The sequence below is a fragment of the Rhopalosiphum padi genome, chromosome 1, assembly GCF_020882245.1.
Source record: "Rhopalosiphum padi isolate XX-2018 chromosome 1, ASM2088224v1, whole genome shotgun sequence".
In the NCBI taxonomy this organism is placed as follows: domain Eukaryota; kingdom Metazoa; phylum Arthropoda; class Insecta; order Hemiptera; family Aphididae; genus Rhopalosiphum; species Rhopalosiphum padi.
The window spans coordinates 22,888,876-22,915,685 of NC_083597.1; the positions used below are offsets into that span (position 1 = coordinate 22,888,876).

The window sequence follows — 26,810 nt, forward strand, 5'->3', positions numbered from 1 at the left end:
TTTAAATTCTATAATAGGTCATTTCACTCTAATTTGAGAAATTAATATGGTTATTGTCATTTTTGTGAACGTAAAATTTGCTATGTTGCGCGTGGGTTAGAGAGAGATAACTTATACTACGCTGGCATTATCAAATTTATTGCTTGAATTTATATAATACTTGTCAAACAATAGCTTAGATTAGGTACCTACTATTTTAGTTTTTTTCTCTTATCTACACTCATTCAATCCCCCCCGCCAGACCAATGGCATAATTAAAGATGATGCGGCGGAAAGATCCTCCCCCAGAGCCTTATTTTTCAATGTTTATAATTTAATAGTAATCAAACTATAATATTATATATAATTGTGTCCTTAATAGAGTTCAAGATTGTTTTTTTTTTTTTTTTGTGATATAAATATAACGGTTGTCTACTAAAAAAAAAATGTAATATCTAATTACACCACTGCCCTAGACCAAAAAACAGTCCTTCATATAGCCCCCATAAGTGGACTATATCCAGTCCTGGATGGTTTAGGGGCTGAGGCTCCCAACCGACAGGTACGAAGGTCCTCGAATTCGACGAACAAAGCCGACAGACATAGGGAACGACTACTGAACTATTCGTTTAACTTTAACTGGGATGGTTAAATAGTTCACGAATATGTGAGAAAAAGAAAGAAAGAAAAATCAGGATATTTAAAAAGCTCAAAACCAAGTCCTAACAATAAATTCTAATCTCACCATTGTTCTTAACTCATCCCAACTAAAACGACAATTTTTAGTGGACTGTATCCCGCATATAATTTCCCCTAAACTGGCTACAGTCCACTACTCAATTTGTATATTTTGCGAATGGTTTGTAGTTTTTAATAAATATAAATGTACAATGTACATCAATATTTATTCAATAATCCACTAAGTATGTTAAATAGACAATAAATATGTTGTCATAATTATTTTAGGAGTAAAACTCATGTCAGTATTTAGAACGCATGTAGGTCTATGTTTTGCCAAAAAATGATAGGTAGTATGGAATTCAATTATTAATAAATCTATTCAAATTTTGAGTATTGGGATTTTTAAATATATTAAGAACCATATAATCTATTATTATTTAGATGTAAAAAAATAAACTCAATAATCTGCAGTGAAAAAGATGGTTATTTATAAAAAGGAAGTTGGTATCGCCACAGGACACTCTTAAATGGCAAATCTAAGCATTTGCTAAATTTGAGAAATAATTTTGCAGCAACCTACTTATTCTTAACTAATTTTATGACTTACTCAAAAATATACTTTTCATGATGTAGTATCCAAAATATATAGGGAGTTTGGAGGAGCAGGTCCTTTCACCGAGTTGAACCTACATGGTTCGATTCCATATAATCACATTTTACACTTGAATACAATTCATAAATATATATATATATTATCTATGTATGACATCCCTGTCATTAAAAATCTGTAATACTCAGTATATTGGTTGCTTTCTGTAAAAAATTATAGGCTTGGAAAACCTGTCTCTCGCCAACATAATATAAATGTTGCAAAAAACAAATTTATAATCATACAAACAACATTAATGGAATATAAATTCATTAGTTTTTGATTTTGGTTCAAACTAAATTTACAAATATGAATTGATTAAAATATTGAAAAAATACTTCACAAAAATAATTAAACTTAATTCATGCAAATTGTTTTACATACCATTATAATGCACACTAATATTGATATAATACATTTGACAGTCTAGTATTTATAATACATTTTTATGTATGCAATACAATGACTATTCTGAAGCAATTTAAATCATTTTATAATTAATAATTAAGTTAAGCTTTCTAATAATAACTAAATAGTAAATACTTATATGTATTTATAAAAACTGATAATACAAATGATTATGACGTGCTAAATTTATAGATTTTTTTTTCACACATACATGTATATTGTAGATAAAATATAATATAAGACTAAAGAACATAATAATGTTCACAATTAAGTAAAATATTTACTGAATTGGGAGGCATTATTTAGTTGATGATGCAAAATAAAAATTAAGCATCTTTTTAATATAAATTGGTGGCATATGTGATGTATAAATGAACTATAATTTTATTGTTCAAGTTTTAAGTTTTTGTAAAACTAATTATTAACTTTTATGTAAATAAAAAAAAACATTTAATTTAGACAAGAGTTATACTATTGTTTAAAGCTTTATTACAATATTTTATAATATAATTTTATCATTTGAAAAATAAAATAATCATGAGATCAACTATTTTATACAATGAATACAAATCGGCTTTTGACAGCTGAAAATATTATTTAAATATTACAATAATTCGCTACTTAACACCAGGTTAGGTTTTTAATATTTTTCTAAGCTTAAAAAGAAAAAATATATAATAAAGAATAATGTTTTTTTCATAAATAAAAAAAAAAAATTGAAACTGTAACTTAAATCTAAATAAATGTTATTAAAATACAATACATTTATAATCGAACTAAAAATTAAAAGCTATTACTTATTTAATGAAGTCAATGAAATGTTTATTAACATATAAATAAAATATATTTAAATATGTAAAACTATTGAACACATTTAAAATACAACATTCACATGTTGTTCACAAAAAAAAAAAAAAAAATGCACAGCTAAAATCAGTACTAGGTGACGAGGACGAGAAGTCTCGCCTTAGTTTATGGCAGTGATAAGTTGTTTTACTCAAATGTAGCTAAAAATTAAATTACTATCAAATTGAACTAAACACATTTTTGACTAAATTTGAAAAAAATATACTAATTAACACAATAATAGTTTTAAATTAATTCAAAAAACGAAATTAATGTCCAAAAATATTTTTTTACTAAAAAAAAATTAAACAAGGAACCCAAAAATTGACCAGATGAAAATAATAAAATTAATATAATGAAAAAAAATCATAAATATATTTATATATAAAGAGGAAATGGACCATACATTTTACTTAATATAATATATTATTTTTGAATTTTTATTTGAATTATTTAAATTTAGAGAAAAAGAATCAAGAAACAAAATATAATTATACATATTAATATTATTTAAAATATTTTAACCTAATACTTAAATAGGTTTATAAACCTATTGTAAATATGGTTGTTAAATAAAATGTACTTTTAAACAGTAGCATATTCAATATTTTTAAAAAAATACAATGGTATACATATAATGTTTTTTGGACCTCATAATATGTATGTAACTTCAGCTTTAAAGTGTAAGGCTCATTGTTTTGTACTACTGTATAAGTAATAAGTAATAACTAATAATGATGAAGATAATAAATCAAAATTCAATATCCTTATGAGTGTATAGTATTTTAAATAAAAAAAAAACATACAATTTTGTACTTTGTAAAAGTAATTTCAAAATAAAGGCACAGAAAATAATAATCAGATAAAAATAAAACAATAATTTGATTTTTCAGTATAAAAATATCATGTTAATAGAACATTTAGGTAAAAAAAATGTTGAGATCTGAAAAATTCTAGAAAGGTGTATAGCTATTACAACCGAATTTTAATTTACATAGTATATACAATATTTGTCTACTTGTTTCTTATAGTTATTATGCATTTACTATAAATGGCATTAACAGTCCTTTAAATTTTGTACAATTTACGTGAACACATGTGTGCAATGAGCTGCCATAAACTTAAATTCAAAATTTACCACAATAGACAATTGCATGGAAAAATTCTTTATGAAACCAATTTGATACTCAAGAACCGTTTACTATAAACATTTTATGATAAGCAATTTTTTTAGGATATTTAAGCTTTACGAATCTACAATTTAAAAAATTTATGTAGATTTAATTATGTATAAAAATGTAAAAAGTCAAAATATTTATCAAATAAAAAAATTGTATACACATTAGATTCATAAACTAATTATATGATATACACATTTGTAACACATACATATACATAAAAAGTCAGACAATTTACATTTCATTCATTACATATATGTAAGCTACTATGATGTTTTAAGCTTCTTATATTTATATAAGACTTTTAAATATAATAAACGGTTCAAAAATATAATCAATATTGATATTTTTCACAGTTGAGAATCATTGGTGTTCATCAATAAAATTATAATAATAATCCATAATATATTTATGGTTTATTACAATAATTTTAATGTAACCTTTTTCAAAATTAAAGTTATGTAGAAAATATTTTTCAAGAAATTAGGTAAAATACTTAATATTCAAATATTTTAACTACTTGTATACATAAATATACATACACATATACAATATATACATATATATATATACACACAAAGATACATACATATATGTATATATTACATAATAATAATAAAGTAAAACATTTTTTTTTTTTTTTATCGCAGTAACTTACGTTAATTGCGCTATAGTATTATTACTAGGTGGCAGTACAGGTGTAGTATGACAATGTAATACAAAACTGTTGTAGATTTCTATTAGTTCAGACATTTTATACTCTTCTAGACAGACAAATCCTTCCAAATTTGGAGATTGTTTTTTTGCACAAATAACACAATAAACACAATGTTTTTTCTCTTGTTCGCGGATTAAAAGAATATTGAATACTTCCACCTAAACAAATAAAAGTATTAATTGTATGTCTTTAACAGAATAGCATTTTTCAATTTATTTTTAATAAGTATAATAAGATAGTTTCATGTATCATTAAACGTATATACTAAATACAATTAACATTAACATGATAAATATGGAAAATAAAAGTAACTTACATCACAGTCATGACAATAATGTGAAGCTTCATTTTTGCCTCTTCCATGAAAACGAGTTTGAATTTTTTTAACTTTTATAAATTCCAAGGTTATACCACATTGACGTAAAGAACACATTAAGCACATTCTATTTAAACAAAAAGATTTTTTTATCTTTTAATAACATGTTATTAGTTAAATCAGGATATAATAACTTACTTAACAAGATCATATAATCTCGGGTCTGATACTTTTATATTCCTTGCCAAATTCCAACTTAAATGAATCATTGGTACAATGCTTTTATAACTTTGCAGTTTATTCCACTCGTAGCGTTCTATAGCAAGATGATATTGTCTAGCTGTTAAAGGACCAACATTCCATGCAATGTTATTACACCAACCAACAGCCTGGACCCAATGAACACAACCTAATAACATGGATATTTTAGAAATGTAATTAAACGCAATAATTCTTTTAATCAATATTACCTGAATTTACCCAAACCATGTCACCAGGTCTTTGTAAAAATCTATACAAAGGGACATTTGCTGCAAGTAAATCTTCAACCAATGGCCACCAAGATCCATGTAAGTAATTTAAGCCATACCTTTAATAAAATAATAATAATTAATATTTATTTATTTTTGATTTTATTAAGAAAAATGTTGATTTTATTAAGTAACACATTATTTGTTAAACTTACTTTTCACAAAGATTATTAATGACACCCCAGTAAGCATCAGGCGCAGCAAACCATTCACAATCACCAGGACCAATGTTAATATTAATCGAGCAAAAATTGTTATTTTCCTGATGCCCAGGTGTTCGGCTACCAGGAACCTTTTTAAAAATGAAAAAAAAAAATAAATAAACTTCATATGTCTCAGTAATTTTTGATACAACTTTAAATAATTCTTACTTTCATGTACAACTGAACAGTATTCATGCCTAATATTGAATGTCCAACATGTGAAAGCATATTAGCAGCAGAGACAACTCGTGCAAATGCTGGTAGCTTAGTAAGTTCTTGAAGCTGTGGACGCCATTTTTTCTCATCAGACAAATCCACATTGGTTCCAAACTTCAGCATTTTACTACCAGCAGGAGGTTTCACACCAGGTAAATTCTTTAAAATTAAAAATCATTATTAAACAGATATTATAAGTTTTAAAATAATAAACAACTTACAATATTCTTTTTCCGTTTTTTCTCCATTGTAATCGAGTCTTTAGAATCGGAGTCAGATAAATTTGAATTAGGAACTGTATGAGCGCTTGGTATACCGTCTTTTTCATCCTAAATTAAAGTTAAGTATATATTAGTTAAAATTTTATGCAAATAATAACTAACAGTTAACACAAAAATTTTTTTTTCATTATTGCCGTCTACAGTTCATTACTGTTCTTTACTAAATTATACTTTTTAAGTACACAAAAAGCCTAACTATATATTAATACACTAAAAGACTATCTTGCAGTGATACAAAATTATCTAAACATAATAAATAATTTTAAATGAATCAATCTATTTGAATGTTTATGTGGGTTCGTTCAATTCTAAGTCTTAGAATAATAACAATTATTACAGATAATTAAAAAATATAATGCAAAATATTTACATGGTACTTCACTAATTGAAATAGAAATTCTTTTATTCAAGAATTCTTAGATTAAGATGAATTTCATCTATTAACATTTTTAGATTATATTTTCATTTATTTTGTAACTACATCAAAAAACAATATCTAAATTACTATATTTTAATTTAAAAACATTATAAATTATAATGCTTAGAAAATGTTTTACTTTGAAGTTTAAAGTAAATACTGTTGTTCAAAAAAGTAAAAATGAAAAAAAAAATTAGTGTGTAATGGGCTTAAGTTATGTAAAAAAATTATTTCCACAAATATAAATTCCTTTTGAGATAATGAGTGTAATTTTAAAATTAATTACCAAGTATATAATAAATTATATGTCTTAATTACAATATGATAATAAAAAATACTAACTCTTATTGATTCATGAAAACTGGAAGCTTGGTATTGAGCATATTTAGCAATGGTTGTATGTGATCGGTGGCTAATACAAGCCCATCCTCTACGATTTTGTTTCACATCCCAGTTATCATCACTGCTCTGCATTACTTGTGTTCGAACTTCAACAGAATGATCTGGATTAGTTTCTACTAATGTCCGAGTTGAAAACAATCCCAAATCTAAAAATAATAAATAAATGCATTTAAATAATAATACTAAACATTTAAATGAATAGGACAATGTCAATATTTTATTTACCTAATTTAAGGGCACCAGCTAAGCATCGAACAACAGCAATAGGGTTTTTTAAACAAAATTCTTGTAATCTTGGACTAAATGCGTCTTTTTTATTTTCAAGCATAACTGATGGAGTAGATGGCAGTAATTGTTCACGTGTTAATTGTTGAGGAGGAGGTTCTGGAGGTGTGGGTGGTGGCCCATTTGGACTCAATACATTTCTATTCCACATACCTGGTCCTGTTTCTTTCCTAAGTATTTAAGCACAAATTAACAAATATACATACTCAAGTTAAGCTATAATTTGTATTGAAAATAATATATTAAATTTTAATTTATCTATAAAAATTAGATACATTAAAACAGAACTAAATAGGACTTAATATCAGTTTATAACAGGCCGAGTATATCGTCATTGTACTTAATTTTCTAACATAACATAAATAAAAAGTAAAACTAAAAAAAGTGTGTTCTCTATGAAACCCAAATCAAACAATTTTTTCATAAATTAATTAGTATACCCCAATTTAAATAATAAAACTAATATTGATTGAAACTTGAAACTAGTTTTATATAAACATTAGTATTATATGATCAAATAATAATCATTGAAGAGTAAACAGCTTTATTAAGCTTATTAAATTTTTGGTGTATAGTATTAATAAATGAAAAACAAATATTTGATCAAACTGTTTATAAACAGAAAACCAAAGTCTAACAACTAGTCTTTGAATACTACTTTAATAAGATTAAAAAAAAACTAATACCAAATGTATATATTAAATAAGATAAAAAGTAATACATAGTCAGGTGTTTAAAAAGAATGAAGCGCAGGTGTAAGTAAACACAAAGAGCATGAATCACCTGTTGGTTAAATTGAAAAGGATATATTTTCTCCTTAGGATAAGTTAGGTAAGGTTACTATTTAAATTTATCTCAGATATTTAATACTATATATATTTATAGTAAAATTAAACTTTAAGAGGCCGCAACACCCGCATATGTTGTCTCCATCTTACAAGTACGTAACATAGCAAATGTATGCTCAGCAGATCACGTTTAGCTCCATTCATTTAAAAATTAGAGTGAATCAACCTATTAAGAAACTTGATGGTAAGAACATTATCTGTGTTTGTATGTTGGATTTTTATGATTATTAAGTTAATAAGTGAGTTATAAGCATTTTTATTTATATAACGCTATGTTATATACGCATAACTTGCTAAAAAATTTAACTATCGTAAAAAACCAAAATACAAACACAGATAATTTTCTTACCATCAAGTTTCATAATAGGTCGATTCACTTTAATTTTTAAACTGACGGAGCTAAACATGATCTGCTGAGTGTAAATTTGCTATGTTACATACTTGTAAGACAGAGACAACATATGCGGGTATGATGCCCTCTTAATTATTTTTAACTAGAATTTCAATAACTTTTTTAATTTAATCATAAAAATATTTATATAAGTTTTTCATAATTATAATCATAGCTACCTATAATTTATTTTATTAAAATTATACCATAATAAAGAAATTAAAAATAATTGATAATCTTAATAAAAAAATCACTTATAATTAATTGTTAATAGAATGCTATACCCACATACATTGTCACTATCCTACAAACATGTAACATAGCAAATATCTCTAAAAAAATATAATCTTTGTGGGTTTCTTTATATTTTAATTTTAATGCAAGTTGTGAGCATTAAAAATGCATAAACAATTTAGAATCTTAAAATATCCATAATTTGCTTTAAAATTAAAATGTATAAAAAAAAACATACGAGGTTCACTAGATAATATTCTTACTTTTAAATATGAAACAAGTTAACTATAGTGTTAACGTAAAGTATAAAAGAGTTAAAAGGTTCTTCATACAATTTGCTTTGTAATGTGTTTATAAGACGGGGGATAATGAATGAAGTGTAGTCATCTTAAAATCCGAAATATTAAGAGGATTTCATACCTACATAATAAATTGTCTCCACCTTCTAAACTATAAATTTGAGTTCAGCAAAACCAATTTTGTATTATTGACTTTAATATTAAAGTTAATTATCAACCAATTATTGAATTTAAAAATAACAATATTACTTGTGTTTTAAGGTCAGTTAAATAGTTACTGCTACTTCTTTTCTGTATCAACATTATATGAATTGAATTCATGAAGTTCCTTTAATATTATGCTATATTTTAAAAACTTATTCTATTAATTATTTATAGATTAAATAATAAAAGGAAAACCATTTTATGCTGTACTTTCAATTAAATTTGTTTTGATTAAGTAATTACTTACTGGGCAGTTTCCAAAACCTCCTCAGCAGTTAAGTCCAAAGAATAATCAGTGTCCAATGAACTTGAATCTTGATACCTAACTACCTTTTCCGTTGCAGGCTGTTGTATGGTTTTAACTTCTTAAATATTCAAATAAAGTTTGATTTTAGATTCAATGTATTTTATTATAGTATTAATAAACAAAATATAATTATTTTAATTTTAAATTGTACCTTGAGGTGATGCAGTGGTATTAGTTTCATTTTTAATATTTAATTCATCTGATGAACCAAACTGTTTGAGCAAATCTTCAGCTAATGAAGTAGTTAATTCTTTATGGGATAGGAGAGCTTGTAATTCTCTATCCAACTCTTGATTTTCACTCGAACCATCAATTAAATCATTGGATTTTGAGTCTCCCCGGCTTTGGTCAGAGAACTGTTTTATCACAGTAGGATTTTGATATTGTCCTTGTTGACTAGGGCTATTTTGTTGTTGTTTAAGCCGCATTTGCTGCTGATGTTGTTGCATCATACGATAGTTATTTTGCAACTGTTGCAGCAAAGCCTAGATAGATTTAAATCAAATAAGTAAATTATTGTGTAAAATCAACAAAATGTAACTATATTATTGTTATATACTTGTTGTTGATGTGATAAATTATGAGAATTTTGTTGAAGAACATTCATTGTCTGAATTTGCTGACTATTTAAATAAAATGCAGGTTGAGGAGGATTACTGTTACTGCTAGTTTGAGGCTCAACCTAAAAGTAAAATAATTTTATTAATAAATTGAAATTAGAAATAATTTATTAAACAACAAACAATTACTTTGATTCGTTTGATGTTATTTTCTAACGGGTTATCTGGTTTAGATGAATTATAAGGAGGAGGTTGCCCATGGGGTGTAGCAATCATATCCTGAGATTTTTGATATGGAGTTTGTGCAGTCTTTTGTTGTTGTTGTTGTTGTTGTTGTTGCTGCTGCTGCTGCTGTTGTCTTGAAGACATTTCTGCTGAAATTGGTAAATTCCAAGCCTCTTCGATTGAAGGTAATTGTCGTCGCCTAAAACATTCATAAAAAATATTAAAACGAATATACAAATGTCATTTCAATACAAGCATAAAAATAAAACTTACTTGCTAGTAATACTAGGCATTGGTGCATTGCATAAATGAGTTTGTAAAAATTTAATACGTTGACCAAGATTAGGATTCATGTTCGATATTGCAGATGCTGGAACATTTAAGGTCGTTTTTATCAATGTTTCACTTACTACTGCATTACCTTTTGTTGCGTTAACATAACAAGCAAGAGCGTCTTTTGGTTGATTACAACTTTCATATAATATACCTGAAACAAAAATGTTATTAAAATTCTTTTAAGCTTAGTGGGCCAATACAAATGTGACATACCAAGATTAGTCCAAGCTGCACTATGGCCTTTATCTAATTGCACTGCACATATATATGCTTGCAATGCATCCATAGGCTGGTTCTGTTGTTGATAGAGTACTCTATAATACAAATAACAAATAAATAAATTACTATTAATGAAAAATTAAATGATGACTTTTTTTTAAGCAATGCGTAGGTTGTTTTAATAAGTCTATTCAAGAAAAAAATAAGCAATATATATTAAAAATATTAACCATTTTTAAATAAATCATATATTACTCAAAATCTATTAAATTCATTTATTGATTATGTATTGTTTTAAAATGTAATTAAATTTATATTTAAGCTTGAAGGTCTTAATTTAAAAAAAATATTATTCAATAAATAATAAAAGATTATAGCATGGAATAAAAATGTTAATTTACCCAATGGAACACCACGTGTCTGCATTTCCTTCAGATTTTTCAACAGAATTTCGATATGCTATAAATGCATCATGAACCTTTCCAACACTTGCATAACAACGTCCTAATAAATAAAGAGACTGACCAGATTTGTTATCAGCTTCAATAGATTTTTGTAAATATTGAATAGCAACTGTTTCACGATGATTTTTATCCCCTAGACATTCACAACTGTGGTACATCCATCCTGTGGAGATATTTTTATTAAATTATTAAACTAATTTATTAACTTAAAAAAACACCTTTTAGTATTTAATATGTAATATTATACTAACCTAACTGTCTACAAATATCAGCACGTAGATGAACAGTAATTTTTGAATCATTTAAGAGTTGTTCATAATGATCTTTGGCTAACTTGTACTTCCCTTGTACTTCATATAAATGTGCTATATGAAAGCTTACTGAAAATAAAAAGAATTAAAGAAATAAAGAAATAAAACAGTTTTAAAAATAATAAAATCATACTTTCAAGTTTTGAAAATGTGCTTAAACTAACATCTGAATAAGCATGTTTTAAATGTTTTAACGCTGTTTCCCACTCATTAAACACTTTGTACATCAAACCCAATCTAAGATGTACTTCATTGGCTCGTTGGTAATTTGGATCAATATAAAGTAGTTTTTGAAAAAATTGGATAGACCTGAAAATCAATTAATAAATTTATTTAACAATACAGTACACTAGATTAATTTAAAAAATTGATTATTTTAATACAAATTCATTATTTTTTCATAATAAGAACTTAAAATAACTTTATAATAGCCAATAGGATATAAAGAGATGTTTGATGATTTTGACAAAATGCCAAATTGGCAGGATGTACAATCACTAAATGCAATGTTGGTTTATTTTTTTTATTTTAACAGTTATTAAATGAAAATTTATACAATTTGTATCTAGTTAGGTAATTTAAATTTTACAAAAAGGTCTCAAATATGGGTAAGCTAACAATAAATGATTTAATTAATAACAATTATGCTTATTATACCTACATAGATTATTCATTTATATTCAAAATATTGTTATGATTAAAATAACTAAAACATTGAGATTTAATTATTGGAGTATTATCTTAAATATTTTTGACAAATGATTTAATTTGAATGTTTTAGTAAGTAATTTTAATTTACACAAAATGGTTATTATACATAAAACAATGTTCATGTTTTTTTACCATAATGACATTGTAATAAGATAGGATTAGTATAGAATTCATCTAGGTAAGTGGCATATGACATTTTTCTTGTAAAACAAAATTAGAATTAAACAATTAGAAACTATTTATTTTCTACTATTTATTGAATTACTGATATTTATTTTTACTTAATAATTCCACAAACAATTATAAATATTATTACATAACATAAATTTATTAATAAATATCTAAATTGATTTATTTTTTAAATTTTGCATTATGAACTATTAATAAAATAAAGCTGTAGAATATTGAACATTAATAATATTAACAATATAATTAATGAAGAACTTTTTTTAAACCAATATTTATGTTATAATAGGTAAATAAAATATATTTTCAATAGGTATTATTGGCTTAAGAGGATGCCAACATAGTATTTGTTATCTCTCTCTAACCCACGTTCAACATAGCTAATTTTACGTTTACAAAAATGACTATAACCATATTAATTTCTCAAATTACGAGTGAAATGACCTATTATAGAATTTAAAATTAAGAACATTATCTAGGGCATCTCATAAGCGTTTAATTATACTTTTCTTTTAAAGCGAGTTATGAGTTTTTTTAATATGTATAAACAATTTACAATTTTAAAATACTCATAACTCGCTTTAAAATAAAAAAATTATAAAACACTTATGAGATGCCTTAGATAAGGTTCTTAACTTAAAATTTTACAATAGGTCATTTCACTCTAATTTGAGAAATTAATATGATTATAGTAATTTTTGTGAACATAAAATTTGCTATGTTGCGTGTGGGTTAGAGAGAGGTAACAAATACTACGCTGGCATCCTCTTAAATAGATAAAAGAAATTATTAATTTTATAAACATACTACCTAAATATGAATACAAATGTTGCCTCCTCAAACATTAAAATATAGTGTTGATAACACAAATACTTAAAATAGAGAAATATATCTGTTATTTAACATTTGTTTTGTAATAATTATTAACTGGAAGTTCATAGTCAATGGCATTGTGACCAACTATTTAGAAAAAATAAAATATTGATAATTTTTTTAAGTAAATAGGTATAGAACCAACTATGCAGTTGTTACGACTTGGCTTCCAACACATAATGCATATTAGGTATTCAAAGCTTGGTGTCCTCGAAATAGAAATTCATATCTTTTAGCTCATAAAACATTACAGTTGAACATGATAAAATATACTTAAATTATTATTAAAAAAATAATTGTAAATAAAAATTATTGTATTAAGACATGGCTTAGGTAAACAATTAATTGTCAGATAACATTTTTTTTAACAATTCATACGTTAATGATTAAAAAGTTATTTTAAAAATTACTCATTAAATAGATATTAAATCTCGTAATAAGTAGAGAAATATTATAAAATATAAGTTTTGACGATGAATACTGTTGACTGTACTGTGACCAAAACAGTAAAAATGATAAATGTCACTACTACAATAAAGTATGATACAGAGTATGACACTAAATTACTTATTATTGTTGACAATAAACTTCAAAATATTCTATCCAATAGCCAATATTATTATTTCATATACTAAACACGATAAGAAGTTAAAAAGCTATACTATACTAACGACAGACGACGAAGACACGCTCGAACAAAAGAAATCAACAGTGGACGAAAACAATCTGTTGTTGTGTAGATATGAATTGTAGTAGGTATAGTACTAGTTGAGGACAGTCTTAAAAACGTGCAACGCTAAAATAGAAAATCGACGACGAAGCGAAGCCACGTTTGAAAATAAAAAAATAATAATACAGTAACAAAAAAACCCGAACGAAAACCGACTAAAACTACATATTACACAACGACGACCGCCGACGACGAAGGCAGCGGGACGGCAAAAGGCCAATGCGCCTAGTGCCTACGTGAGACACGATGGTTCAGCGCGTTGGCGTTTTGTTTACGAACCGCGAGCGACACGGCCGATACTGTGCGCGGTGCGGCGGCGATGATAGCGTAATGTTTATTATCTCGGGGAAAATACTGCATGAAAAAAAATAAAAAAACCACTTAGCGGCGGTATGATTGTAGATCGGTCATCGGTGCAATCGCGCCGACGAATCGAGCGCGCGGAGCGTCTTCGTCGTTGTCGGAAACAAGACAAGACAGGAAAAATGTATAATACCATACCTACAGTAATTATAATAATACTATACAACAATACACACGTATATATATATATATACATACATACATGTGTCAAAGTTTACCTGAGATAACAGGAGACGGTACGTGCGTGTGCGCAAGCAGCGCGCGTGTGTTTGAGTACGCGCGTGTGGATGTGTGTACGAGTTACAGCGTACGAACACTACGAACGTCGAGTCGTCGAACACTGGAACGACAGCGGTGGCTTACGAACTAATGAACACTGAACGCTACGTGCGAAATTATCAATCGGTATAAGTAAACAACGACCGGAGGCATTTGAAACGGACAAACGGCGATGACTAAAACTAACAAGAAAGAAATAAGTAAAACTATAGTCGACCCGCACGGCCGCACAGTGAAAAGAAAACGGAGGAGGAAAAGGATGAGATTTTTAAAAAAAAAAACGAAATAATATATTATATTATTGTAAAATGTACAGTTGCAGGTCGTGCGGTGTAGAGGACATTGTCGTCGACGGTCGTTGTGAAAAAAAAAGAGGGTCTTTCGGATGGATGTGCGTGCGTCGGGCGTCTCCCCCCCGAATAGCAGCGGCGGCGGCGGTGGGAGGGAACACGGCGCGAGCGAGAAGGGATGCGCGGCGGGAGGAGACGGGCGCGCGAGAGAGACGGATTAAAAAAACGACGAGTGGGAGAAGGGCTGCCCCGCCGCCGAGGCGAATTGCGGGCGGCCACGGTTGTGAGGAAACGGCGGCAGCGGGTCGGGGGGTGGGGCGGAAACCATAATGACGAAGAGGTTATAGGAGAAGAAGGATGCCGAAGAGGCGGCGGCGGCAGCGCATCCCTACTACGGCCTACGGGTGTACGTTCGAAGGCGACTACAAACACACGTACACCGTACACGATATACACCGCTGCGCGTACATGCAAACGCTCTAAACGTTGACCTGTGGGACGCTAACCTCGGCGCGTGAGACACTTCAGTGGTTGCCAAACTCACGTCTGTCCGGTTCGTCGCCGAGCCGTATTGTTATTATCGCGCACGCGCATATAGTGTACAATTGCACTCGGTTCAGTGTCGGACAGTTACCAAGCTACCGCTGGGCGCTGACCGGCAGCGGAAAAACTGGCGAGTACGCAGCCGACGGCCACAGCCTACCGTGGTGCAGCGGCCGTGTTCTGGTCTCTGAGGAACGTAGAACAGCGACCGTACACACGTTTTCGTCAAAACTATAATTATTATCATTATTATTATTTTTATTACTTCACTCTACGTATTCCTTATTGGTTATTAATTATTATTATCGTATGTCGTATAGACGTTAGAGTCTTACAATCAGCTGCAGCTAAATGGATGGTTTTATGCCGCAGACATTTCACCCGACTGGTTTACTTTACTCCACCAACATCTTATGAATTAAAATAATACAAAATCATCGGTATAATATACGTAGTCATAGAGTGAATTTTATCAAACTAAAAACGTTTATTTTCTCGATCTACCTTTGGCTTTTTAATGACATTTCACCAACTTATTTTATTTGATATTTTTAATGCATTGATTTTTTTTAAGTTTGTATTTGTATGTGTAGTTTGTATTGTTATGGAAATGATATAAAAATAATTCTTATTAATTAAAAAACAAATGTAAATAAATACGCTAATCTCATTTTTTTTTTTTTACTTAACCTCTTCATGCACGACTTTTTAGATTTTCAAAAAAAAAATCTCCTATATAGAATTTGGGCCATAAATAATGAGAAAAATAGTTAAAAAAATCTAGGACCAACCCTTATGTCGTGAAGATAGATTACAACCCCGTTATCATATGATACCTCTGTGCATATTTGGAACAACTTTTTTTTTAAATGCATTTTTATAATTAATACATTTTAAATTTTGACAAATTAAAATTATTAAGTACACATTAACTATATACTTAAGTTAAATATATTGGGTAGGAGGGGGACATTCCCCCTAGAATATCTAGGATATCTACAACTTGAATAACTATAAAGATGTTTGTATATTTAATGTAATCCAAACATAAAATAATAACAATTTGTATGAAATAAAAACAATATTTTCACAGCTTTTGAACATACCCTGTATAAAATAAAAATTAAATCTTTCACAGCTTGTGATTATAAATAGATTAAGAATAATAGTAATACAATTAATATATGCATAAAATAAAAAATATGTTACTAACAAAATAAAAATAAATGAAAAACTTCTTTCATACTCTGTATAAAATTAAAATAATAACTTGTAATATTTCTTATGAAGATAATATAATAATAAAAATAGTAAACAATAACTAAATTGCACAAAATAAACATAACAATACTAAATGTTACCCAACAAATATCAAAACAAAGTAAAAAAAAAAATATTATAGGTCATTCTTTATTTTCTATGGAAGTCTTCCATGCACTCTGGACAAACTGGAGTATCACATTTTTTACAAATATATCTAGTTCTTGATTTGCAATATAAATTATGACACTTAGAAGCTTGAGCTTTTGTCGTTTTACCAGGATAATGTTCCTTACCATCATATCTTATTTCTGAAACTACAATGGAAACATTTTTTTTTTTTTTTTTTTGGTGGATCAGATTGTAAGGAAGGCCTGCCTCTTTTTGGTGTATCACATTTTCCTATTTGGAGCATGGTCCAAACAATTGATGCTTTAAACTGAAGAAGTGGTATATTTTGACAATTTTCTTTGTATATTATCCATGAGTTAATTATACTAATATTCAAAAAATGAAAAAAAATCCTCAAGTACCATTTTTTGTTCTTGAATCCATGAGGGTAATGAGCAATCATTCTATCCATGAGGTCCACACCCCCCATGAATTTATTGTACTCCTGTATAGCAAATGGACGAGTGACTTCAATTTTTTTCTTTTCCTTCCTATCATAACGTGAAGTTATATCTTCAGGACTAGCCCCAGCATATGTCGATATAGTATGTACTAGTTTAGTATCTTTCCATCGTACAACAGTCAGATTGTCATCAGATGTGGCTATTGAACAGTTACCTCTTTCTAACAATTTATCTTTGACTAGGTAATTTTCAATTCCAGTTACTCTATTCAATCTTAAAGTACCAAGGACATGTATGTTTAGAGACTTTAATTTTCTTAATAGTGGAACAGTAGTAAACAAGTTATCCATAAAAAGTTTATGGTTTTCACCATGTATTGAATGACACAATTTCAAAACTGTATCACCTATTGGACCAAAAAGTGATTTTTTGTCTTTCGAGGCACCTTGATATAGCTCAAAACAATGTACATATCCATTGGTTCCGGCTTGAACCCAAATTTTAAATCCCCATTTTTTAGGCTTTGATTTTAAGTATTGTTTTAATGAACTCCTACCCTTAAAAGGAACCATCATTTCATCAATGGCTATATTTTGACTAGTTGATATAGCTGAATGAAAAGAATTGTGTAAAATGTCTAAAACAGGTCTAATTTTCCAAAATTTATCAGTTACTACTTGAGGTTTTTCATAATTGTCTACAAAATGAATAAACCTTTTAATTTCGGCAAACCGGTTACAAGTCATAGCATCAGCAATAAGGTTCATTCTCAACCCCTCTTGAGAAGACCAATACATTCTTACATTTGGGTATTTTATATATGTCATTGCTATGTTGATTGCAAAAAACACTTTCAATTCTTTTATAGATAAGTTGAAATTTTCTTTTCCATTTTGAACAGCATATTTTATTGTTTCAGTTCTTATTTTTTCAAAAAGAGATTCAGTGAATAATTGTATAAAAACAGAATAAGGAGTAGTTTCTTTTACATTTATATTAATTAATTTATTGCCAGTAAAAGTAGGTATGGAGTTTGTATGATTATTATCCCTACCAGGAAACCATTTTGTCTGTTTTGTATTTTTTTTCTTGACAGGTAAACAATTATGTTTATTATTGTTAATTTTTAGTAAAGTAGATTTTTTAAACTTAGTTTTACTTTTAGAATCGGTTGATGGAGTTTTTATTTTTTTATTTGTTAGTGACTGAGTGGCTATAGGATTTAGAATTTGGTTAGATGTTTGTGTGGGTGAGACTAAATTGTTTTGAGTAGCAACATCAGATTTTGGTATAGTTTGTTTGCTAACATTACTATCTGTTTGTGTTTGGAGTATTATGTTATTAAAAAAACTATCAAAATCATGTACATCATTTTCGTCGATTATTACAAAGCCATCAGGCTCATTAGATGGATTATTATTTTCAAACCTTATATCATTGTCCATATCCCCTAAGAAGTTAATATATTGAGGCAATAAATTTAATTTTTCAATATTATCTTCCTGGTCATCATTTATGTTTTTATTATTCTCAGCATCACTATCATCGTCTTCACTATCACAAAAGCTGACTTCTGAGTCACTTGGTATTTCAAAGTCCAAGAATAACTCAATTTCATCGTCTTTCAACTTCTCCATTTATTATTACTAAAATAAAAACAAATGTAATATTACCTAGGTAATAGTTTTTGTTAGTATAGTTGTAGGTACCAATTATGCACAGTTGTATCAAATGATACCGAGTATATTACCTAACAATAATAGATGTTAACGATCAAAATTGACTCTTACATGTACTTTTACGTGTACCTTATACAAAAACAAACCTAAAAAATATTTTTTGATGTAGCTAAAATATTTTAACGATGAGATATAACAACAGTTTTGTCGGTATATTTTGCGTATTATCAATACAGGAGGTTATCACACATGTGACTAAAAATTCTCATATAGTATGAACATAGGAACGAATATTATGAGACGGTTGTTATCAAGTGTATCATATGATATCTTTATGCACAAATGGATCAAAAATATTTAACAGCTGCTTTATAAGCGGTTTAAATTAGTTGCGGTATCATATGATACCTACATGCACGAAGAGGTTAAAATCCTGAGATTACTTATGCAAAAATATAAATGTTTATAAAATCAATGGCATTCATAGATATTAGTGTATTATTATTTACTAGTATTTATAAATAATAATAATTATAGTATAGAAAGTTATACTTATACATTTTAGTTATTTATTTAAATGGATTTGCTTATTTAATTTAAAATAGTTGATAATAAATTATAATATATAACAGATATAAATATCAATATTTTTAAGTATCATACAGGTATTCAAACATATTTTATATTTTGTGTATTTCCGTATTACCTAACCTATACCTATTGGCTCATCCACTTAAATCATAATAAATAAATAAATAATTCTTATTTTGATATATAATAATATAACATACCAATTATATATGTATAATTTATTCAATGAAATTTAAGAAGTATAATTTTATAGTAAAAAGTAATGTTAAATCAAAATACTTATTTAGTAAAAAAATAGGATTCAATACCAAATACTATAAATCTAACAAGTTATTATTTACATATTGTTATTAATGATTTATATACTCTATTACGAACAAATAATTAAATATAACTTTTAAATGCAACATGTGTAAATTACAATAATTCTTACCATTGATATGAGTTAAAGTGAAAATATACAAGACCGAGACCATACAAAAAATTAGCATCTTTCCAATGATTAGTTTCTGCATCATTGTAATATTTATGGTATGCAGACATTGCTAAAACAAAATAAAATTATACATGTTTATATTTTAAAGTAATATTATTATTATTTAAAACAAAAGTATTAATGAAAACAACTACAATAGAAGTTTTAAAAGCCAATAATGCTAACAATTAATATTATAAATATTAACTAAAATCATTTTAGTTAATAATACACATACAAATATGAACTACTCAACTTAAAATCAAAACAAATCTTTATAATTAAATAACAACAATAAAACTAATAATTAATATTATTCTCTATAAGATTAACATGAATTAAAGTGATATAAGTATATACCATGTAGTAATGTAGTATTTTTATGTAATCTAGCATTATTTATTATAATATTAAATATATCTAATATAATTAATCTGATTAACACCAATATAGGTTTTTACCTTGGATAAATAGTTAGAAATTTTAATTATAAAGAATTACATGTTTTTGATTGGAAGTTACTCATAAAAATATATAAATAAAATTTAATAATATAATAAAAAATATATACTAATTAGTCCCATTCTTAAATAATAATTGAACATTTTGAACATTATAAAATACCTTTAGAATAGTTTTCCAACAATAAATGGAAGTGTCCTAGTTTACAATAAGTTTTAGAATCAATGCTGATTGCTTTTGAGGATTCATCTTCTGTTTTTTCTTTCTGCATTTGCATTAACATCCTTTCAAGGTACTTTATTGCCTAAAGATGACCAATATATAATTTAGAATAAATTCAAATAATTATATTTTATAAAAAATACTTATAGTTAGTAGTAAATAGTAATTACTGATTAGGTTGAGTATGTGGGATCAAATGTAATTAAATTTATGCTACAACTCAAATTAATAACTCACTTTTAATTAATACTAGTCTGTAATTAAAATAAAATATATAATTCTAACAGTTGTCAATTTTAATTTGTTTATTCATTTTTCAAAAATCTCTCCCAATAGCAAGCATTTGGTAAAAAATTACCTGATCTTATATATTCATATATTTGCATATAAATCTCATGAAGTTGGATTAAATACTAAGTAAACTAGAAATTTGCTTCAAAGTAATAGAATTTAATATATCCAATTGGTTTGCAATTTTTGATTTAAGTATATACTTGGTTCGAAATAAGAAGTGACCTTAGCGGTCGGCTTTTAAACAATAAGTGTGGTATAATACATAGTCGCAACAGATGATTTAGTGTAATAGAAGAAACAGTAAACCGCTGCCAAATTAGCTTAGGTATAAATTGATTTTATGTCTTTCAAAAATCAAATTAATTTAAAAACATTATAAATAGGTATATAATTATATGTCTATAGAAACCATTAAGAATATTATAAATGTAAAAATATAATTAATACATAGCCATATACAATAATTAAAACAATATGTATGAACTTATGTGCCCTCTTAATTACCTAGCAGAAATGTTTATACTCATGTCTATATGATAATAATATGGTTTCCTATCATTATTTAAATTCAAATTGTAACTTCTATATTAGGCAACCTTTAAATAATTTCACATAAAAGCTTTAAATTAAAGAAGTATATAATCTGGTTAGTGTTTAATTTTAGAGTTTAAACTTTTAAATAATAAGCAATTTAAATAATACAAATTAGTTATTACGTAAATAGTAAATGTGATGTGTACCTATACTTTTTTAATCCACATGCTAAGTACCAGCTATTGGGAGATTTTATAGAAATATTATTTTTATTTTTAATTATCAGATTAGTATCAACAAATTTTGAACAATTAAAATTTTACTTTTAAACACTTAATTAAATTTTCTGTAGTAGAACAAGACTTATTACAAGACTTATTATGTAAACACATTTCATCTATCTAACATTTTTATTTTTTTCAGATAAACACATACACTCTGTGACAAAAATGTATGATAGCAAATCCTGTGTATAAATTGTGCAATAGTGATAATTTATAAAAATAAAGAAATGTTACACTAAATATTTTTTCCAGCAATGTGTCATTATTTAAAAACATATTTAATGCAATTGTATCAATGTTAACTGTAGACGCATCGCTATATCTCTAGTTGTAAGTTGTAAACTTTACTCAACAGACTTAGAAAATGCTACAAGTACCAGATACTTGGCTAAGTTAAATTAAGTTAACTGTTTTGCTTTTGTCAGTGATAATATAATTTAATGTATATGAAGCAATATGTAAAAAAGTTATATTTTTAAGACTTAAAATAACCAGATAAATCTCGAGATAAATTATAAATAATTACTTTTAAAATGTATGATTAATGTTAGAGTAATTTCTGATAGATATTGGAAGATGAAATATTAAAAAAAATATATCATACCAATGATGATTGTTTTAATTGTTTTATTTGTAAGATAATATTCATTATAGAATAAATATGTCATTAATGAAAGAAATATACATACTTTTAAAACTAATGTTTTTTTCTTTTCTTCTTTTGGATCATTTAACTTCAAAAATCCATACATTCGACTAGAATAAAATACATATATTATACAGAAAACATAAAAATCTATGTATATTTAATATTTCTTTTTAATATAATGATTAATGATTAAAATATAAGAATAATAATATATAAATGTACAATGTCACTATTTTATATAAAATAAAAGTTAATTTATTTACTATAGAATAAAAATAATAATAGTAAATATTATAAATTGTTACTGTCATTAAAATCAAAATACAAGTATATTTTAGAATAGTTAATTCTCACTTCTCCAACATAAAGTTTTTTTTTTTACTTAATTTGAAGTCACCACAAAACAATATTTTATGTAAAAAACTTTTTGAAAAAATTAGAATTTACCTTCAAAAGAATCACCTTGTATATTAAAACAGTAAATAAAAGTCTTATGTTCGCATATAATAAAATAGATTTAATGTCAGTACACTTCTATTTGGGGACAATAATTAATAAAATACGTTTCTTAAATAAAAATATTTCTTTATTGAACAAATATTAGATTAGGAAATTAATTAAGTAATATGTGGATACCATAATAATAAATAAATAAAAAAATATATAAATTTAATGTTGGTATAGTCAATAGCTATCTTAAAATAGTATATTGAACATAGAACATTTACATATTATATATTTTATTAGATAATTATATAAGTTGGTACTTTCAAAAAGTAATTGAAAAAAATCCGTTTAATCATAAGGAAATTCTCAAGAAAATTCTACTTAGAACTATTAGGTAATTTTTTAAATAAGAATATAAAAAAAGTTTTAAGAAGTTGAGTTATCCTGCTGAGTAATATTTTCTAGTACTTCCTAGTTATCTCGACTACCCAAATATTTTCAAAACTACCTCATATAATCATCCTGATTATATCAACTACATCATATAGGGAATCTGGTAAGAATAAAATAAAATTGTCAATCTATTTATAATTTTACATTCCCGCCTTGTGTTTTGTATCATAAATTTAATTTTACAATTTACTATCCATGTATCTTGCCATTAGGTCATTAACCATTTATGTCGGTATTTATTTGTCAGTCAGTTAACTATCATTTATTAAGTACATTTTATCTTTAGTAGTCCAACTATACCATTAAAATATAGCACCTATCTAACAAATATTTTTTTTAAGAACATAAATTATTTTAATTTACCATCATCAGAAAAGGAAGCTATCTAAATTCGTCAAGAACACAAAGTGTTGCAAAGTTGAAAATATACAAATTATAAATTATTTTAACCTGATTTTACTTGACCTCTGTAATAGCTTAATTTTAATTAAATGTCAACAATATAATACAAATATCTATATACTATTTTATTTAAATATTATGGTAGTGGTGATAACCTGGTTATGCACCTAACATAGTCTTAAAAATATTTCGGTAGTCGAGATAACCCGGATGTGTGCTTAAGGTAATCGAGATAACCTATAAAAGTAGCTATTTTCTCAAAATATATTTTTAAATGAAGTGATTAATCATTACTTTTAAATAAAATAATTCACACATTTCATGAATAAATATACCCACATTGTATGTTTTTGAAAATAATATGAGATTCATTATTTTTAAATTACCAATCAGTTGAAAATTAATTATCATAAAAAAAATATATATTTTAAATAAATAAGTATACAAATGCATTTTGTTTATCTTAATAAAGCAAATTCCAGTTAAAACCTTAATTAATCGCCAATCTTATGACCAAAACCTACATGTTAAATCATATGTTGTTCTAGTGCAGTAATTTAGTGATCTAATAATCTAGTACAGCTTAGTCAATTTTAGCACATAACTCCAATCAATGCGGGCCACAAAGTATAATTATAGGTAATAGCATTGATTATAAATACTAGTATTTATAATAATCAATGGTAATAGTTAAAACAAACATAATACTGAAAATACAAAATGTAACCCTTTTATGCTTACTGTACATTTTTATAATAATTTTTTGAAACTCTGTTAAAACAATTTGCCTATCCCTACTCAAGAGAATTAATTTAATGTTTAAAATTAAAAACATTTAATATTTAAAAAAAATGTGTAATGTACCTAAACATTTAAATATGATAGAATTTAAGGATAGGATCCTGTGCCATTCTAATCATTATTTCATTTAAAAAGTGAGTAATATTGGTAAACATTAGTAAACATTTAAAAACACTAATGTCACCAATAAATTAATATTATAATTTTTTTTTAAATATTATTAGTATAGAAAAATAGATATTTAGGTATAATAGAATAACATTTTAATAAAAATACATTTTTCTAAGATTACCAACTAGATAACCTCCATCTACATTTTTGCGTCTGTTTTTATACATTCATATTTTTTATCAATCTATTTATTATTTAGTTATGTTGAACATTTTATATTATATAAATCTAATAATGTATATGTGGTATATGTGTAATAATAATTAAAACTTTAAAGAAATACCTAAATATTATAATATATTTGAAAAATTTAAACAACTGAATCATTCAAAAAATCAAATTATATAATTATATAAGTATGTCATTGTTGTTCTTTAGTACATTTTATTTACAACAACAACAGGTGTAAAATTGGTCTCAAAAGTTTCAATTTACAATTATATATTTTATTACACTCAATTTAAAACAATGTGTAAGAAGTATAAAAATATGGTAAATATATTAGTCTATGTCTAGGAAATATAAACCTAAATAATACAAAATATAATGATATATTTTATTATTATTTTTTTTTTTATAAACTTTAAACGAAAATAAGTATAAAATAAACAAATTTCACATGGCTAATTCTTTATTGATTATATTATATTAGTTTTAAAAATTATTTAGTCTCCATTACTAGCTCAAGTGTTTAAAATATATAACATTCCAAATGTGTCATGTTTGTAAATAGGTATTTGACAATAAATACTATTTTAAAATTATTAAATTAAATAATCTTAATGAATAACTCAATAATGAATAATATTTATGGGTTATTGTACATATAGTTAAGTTAATGTGTAAAATTTGACGTTTTACCTGTCTAAATCTGACAACATTTGCAACTCTTGATTAGTTAAATTAATTTCCCCGTATTCTTCCATAATAACAAACAATAAAATAAATATATCTATGCAATTGACCGAACAAGTATAATTACAATAACAGTTAATTATTAATATAAGTACAAATTATATTATGAATTATAAATAAATTTAATTTTAAAAAACAGACGAATAATAATTAACACAATAGAAAGAAAAATTGCACAAAACTATATTAATAAATGAGAATGGTAATACATATTGAATTAGAAAACAATATCATACATTTAATGGGTCACGGACCCATTAAAAAATATAGATACCTATATCGTTAAGTTACAGAACGAGGTACCTCGGCACACACGACGGATTCGAAAATAAAAAAAAGTAGAACATGATTCAATGATCGACTACTACTACATATTAATACAATACATTATATTATATCTAATAATATAATATAATATATTTTAAATAATAATATATAGCATAATCAGTCACACTGAAAATCCGTCGGATATTATCCGGTGGCAACTGGCAAGACGGAAGTTGATAACAGGACGCTAACCTAACCTAACCCGCCTTCGTATGTAGGTACATATTTGAGGTTACCACAATAACGTGGCTGGTCCAAATAAATATTGTACGGTTACCAAGGTCGACAGTAGATCTTTTGTCGTACTTGCCACCGCCCAATCGGCGGTCAACCGATGACACATACTTGGGGTCGTTCAACTTTTTTCCGGCTTAAAGGTTAATGTACTTATTATTTATAATATATTAAATTAATTATCAAATATGATAATTCTGACATTCTGTTTATGTTAAAAATAATATGCTTCCTGAAGGCTAAAAAAATTATAATAATGATTTCTTTTATTGGAGTTGATCAATATATTATAGAATTTTTATTTAATTTTATATTTTTATTGTACAATTTAGTAGGTATTTGGTGTTTTATACGATTACTAATTAAAACGTAATAGAGTTTAATGTTTAAAATAATAAGTTTAAGCCAATATAATACCAGACACCACCGCACCGATATAGCAGTATTGCCATTTGCCAGTATTATTATTGTTAATAGGTGCATATTAATACATAGTATTGTATACTTATGAAGGTATAAGGTCTGTTAATAAGTAGGTATAGGTTTTTGTTT

The 26,810-nt window shown here is 26.3% G+C and overlaps 1 protein-coding gene and 1 long non-coding RNA gene across 4 annotated transcripts; one reads left to right on the forward strand and one right to left on the reverse strand.

The window, feature by feature from the left end:
- Positions 1-2,155: 2,155 nt before the first annotated feature.
- LOC132932085 (lysine-specific demethylase 6A) lies at positions 2,156-26,130 on the reverse strand. Of its 3 annotated transcripts, XM_060998296.1 has the most exons (22): positions 25,644-26,130; positions 22,549-22,615; positions 20,688-20,829; positions 20,022-20,133; positions 11,642-11,817; positions 11,449-11,577; positions 11,135-11,360; positions 10,728-10,828; positions 10,452-10,665; positions 10,143-10,377; positions 9,953-10,075; positions 9,545-9,878; positions 9,334-9,451; positions 7,051-7,280; positions 6,766-6,971; positions 5,946-6,053; positions 5,677-5,883; positions 5,461-5,597; positions 5,246-5,364; positions 4,974-5,184; positions 4,776-4,902; positions 2,156-4,617 (listed from the first exon to the last, which is right to left on the reverse strand). In XM_060998296.1, exons 1-22 carry the CDS (start codon positions 25,706-25,708, stop codon positions 4,396-4,398), a joined length of 3,609 nt encoding a protein of 1,202 aa, XP_060854279.1. In that variant the 5' UTR covers positions 25,709-26,130; the 3' UTR covers positions 2,156-4,395. The 3 variants fall into 3 exon arrangements, with proteins under 3 accessions (XP_060854279.1, XP_060854288.1, XP_060854295.1); XM_060998305.1 differs by lacking the exons at positions 20,022-20,133; positions 20,688-20,829; positions 22,549-22,615; positions 25,644-26,130 and adding an exon at positions 14,590-14,996; XM_060998312.1 differs by lacking the exons at positions 20,022-20,133; positions 20,688-20,829; positions 22,549-22,615; positions 25,644-26,130 and adding an exon at positions 13,950-14,385.
- LOC132932102 (uncharacterized) lies at positions 15,188-22,099 on the forward strand. The gene is made up of 2 exons (XR_009662814.1): positions 15,188-15,923; positions 21,999-22,099. It is a non-coding gene; the product is annotated as an uncharacterized LOC132932102 (long non-coding RNA).
- Positions 26,131-26,810: the final 680 nt, after the last annotated feature.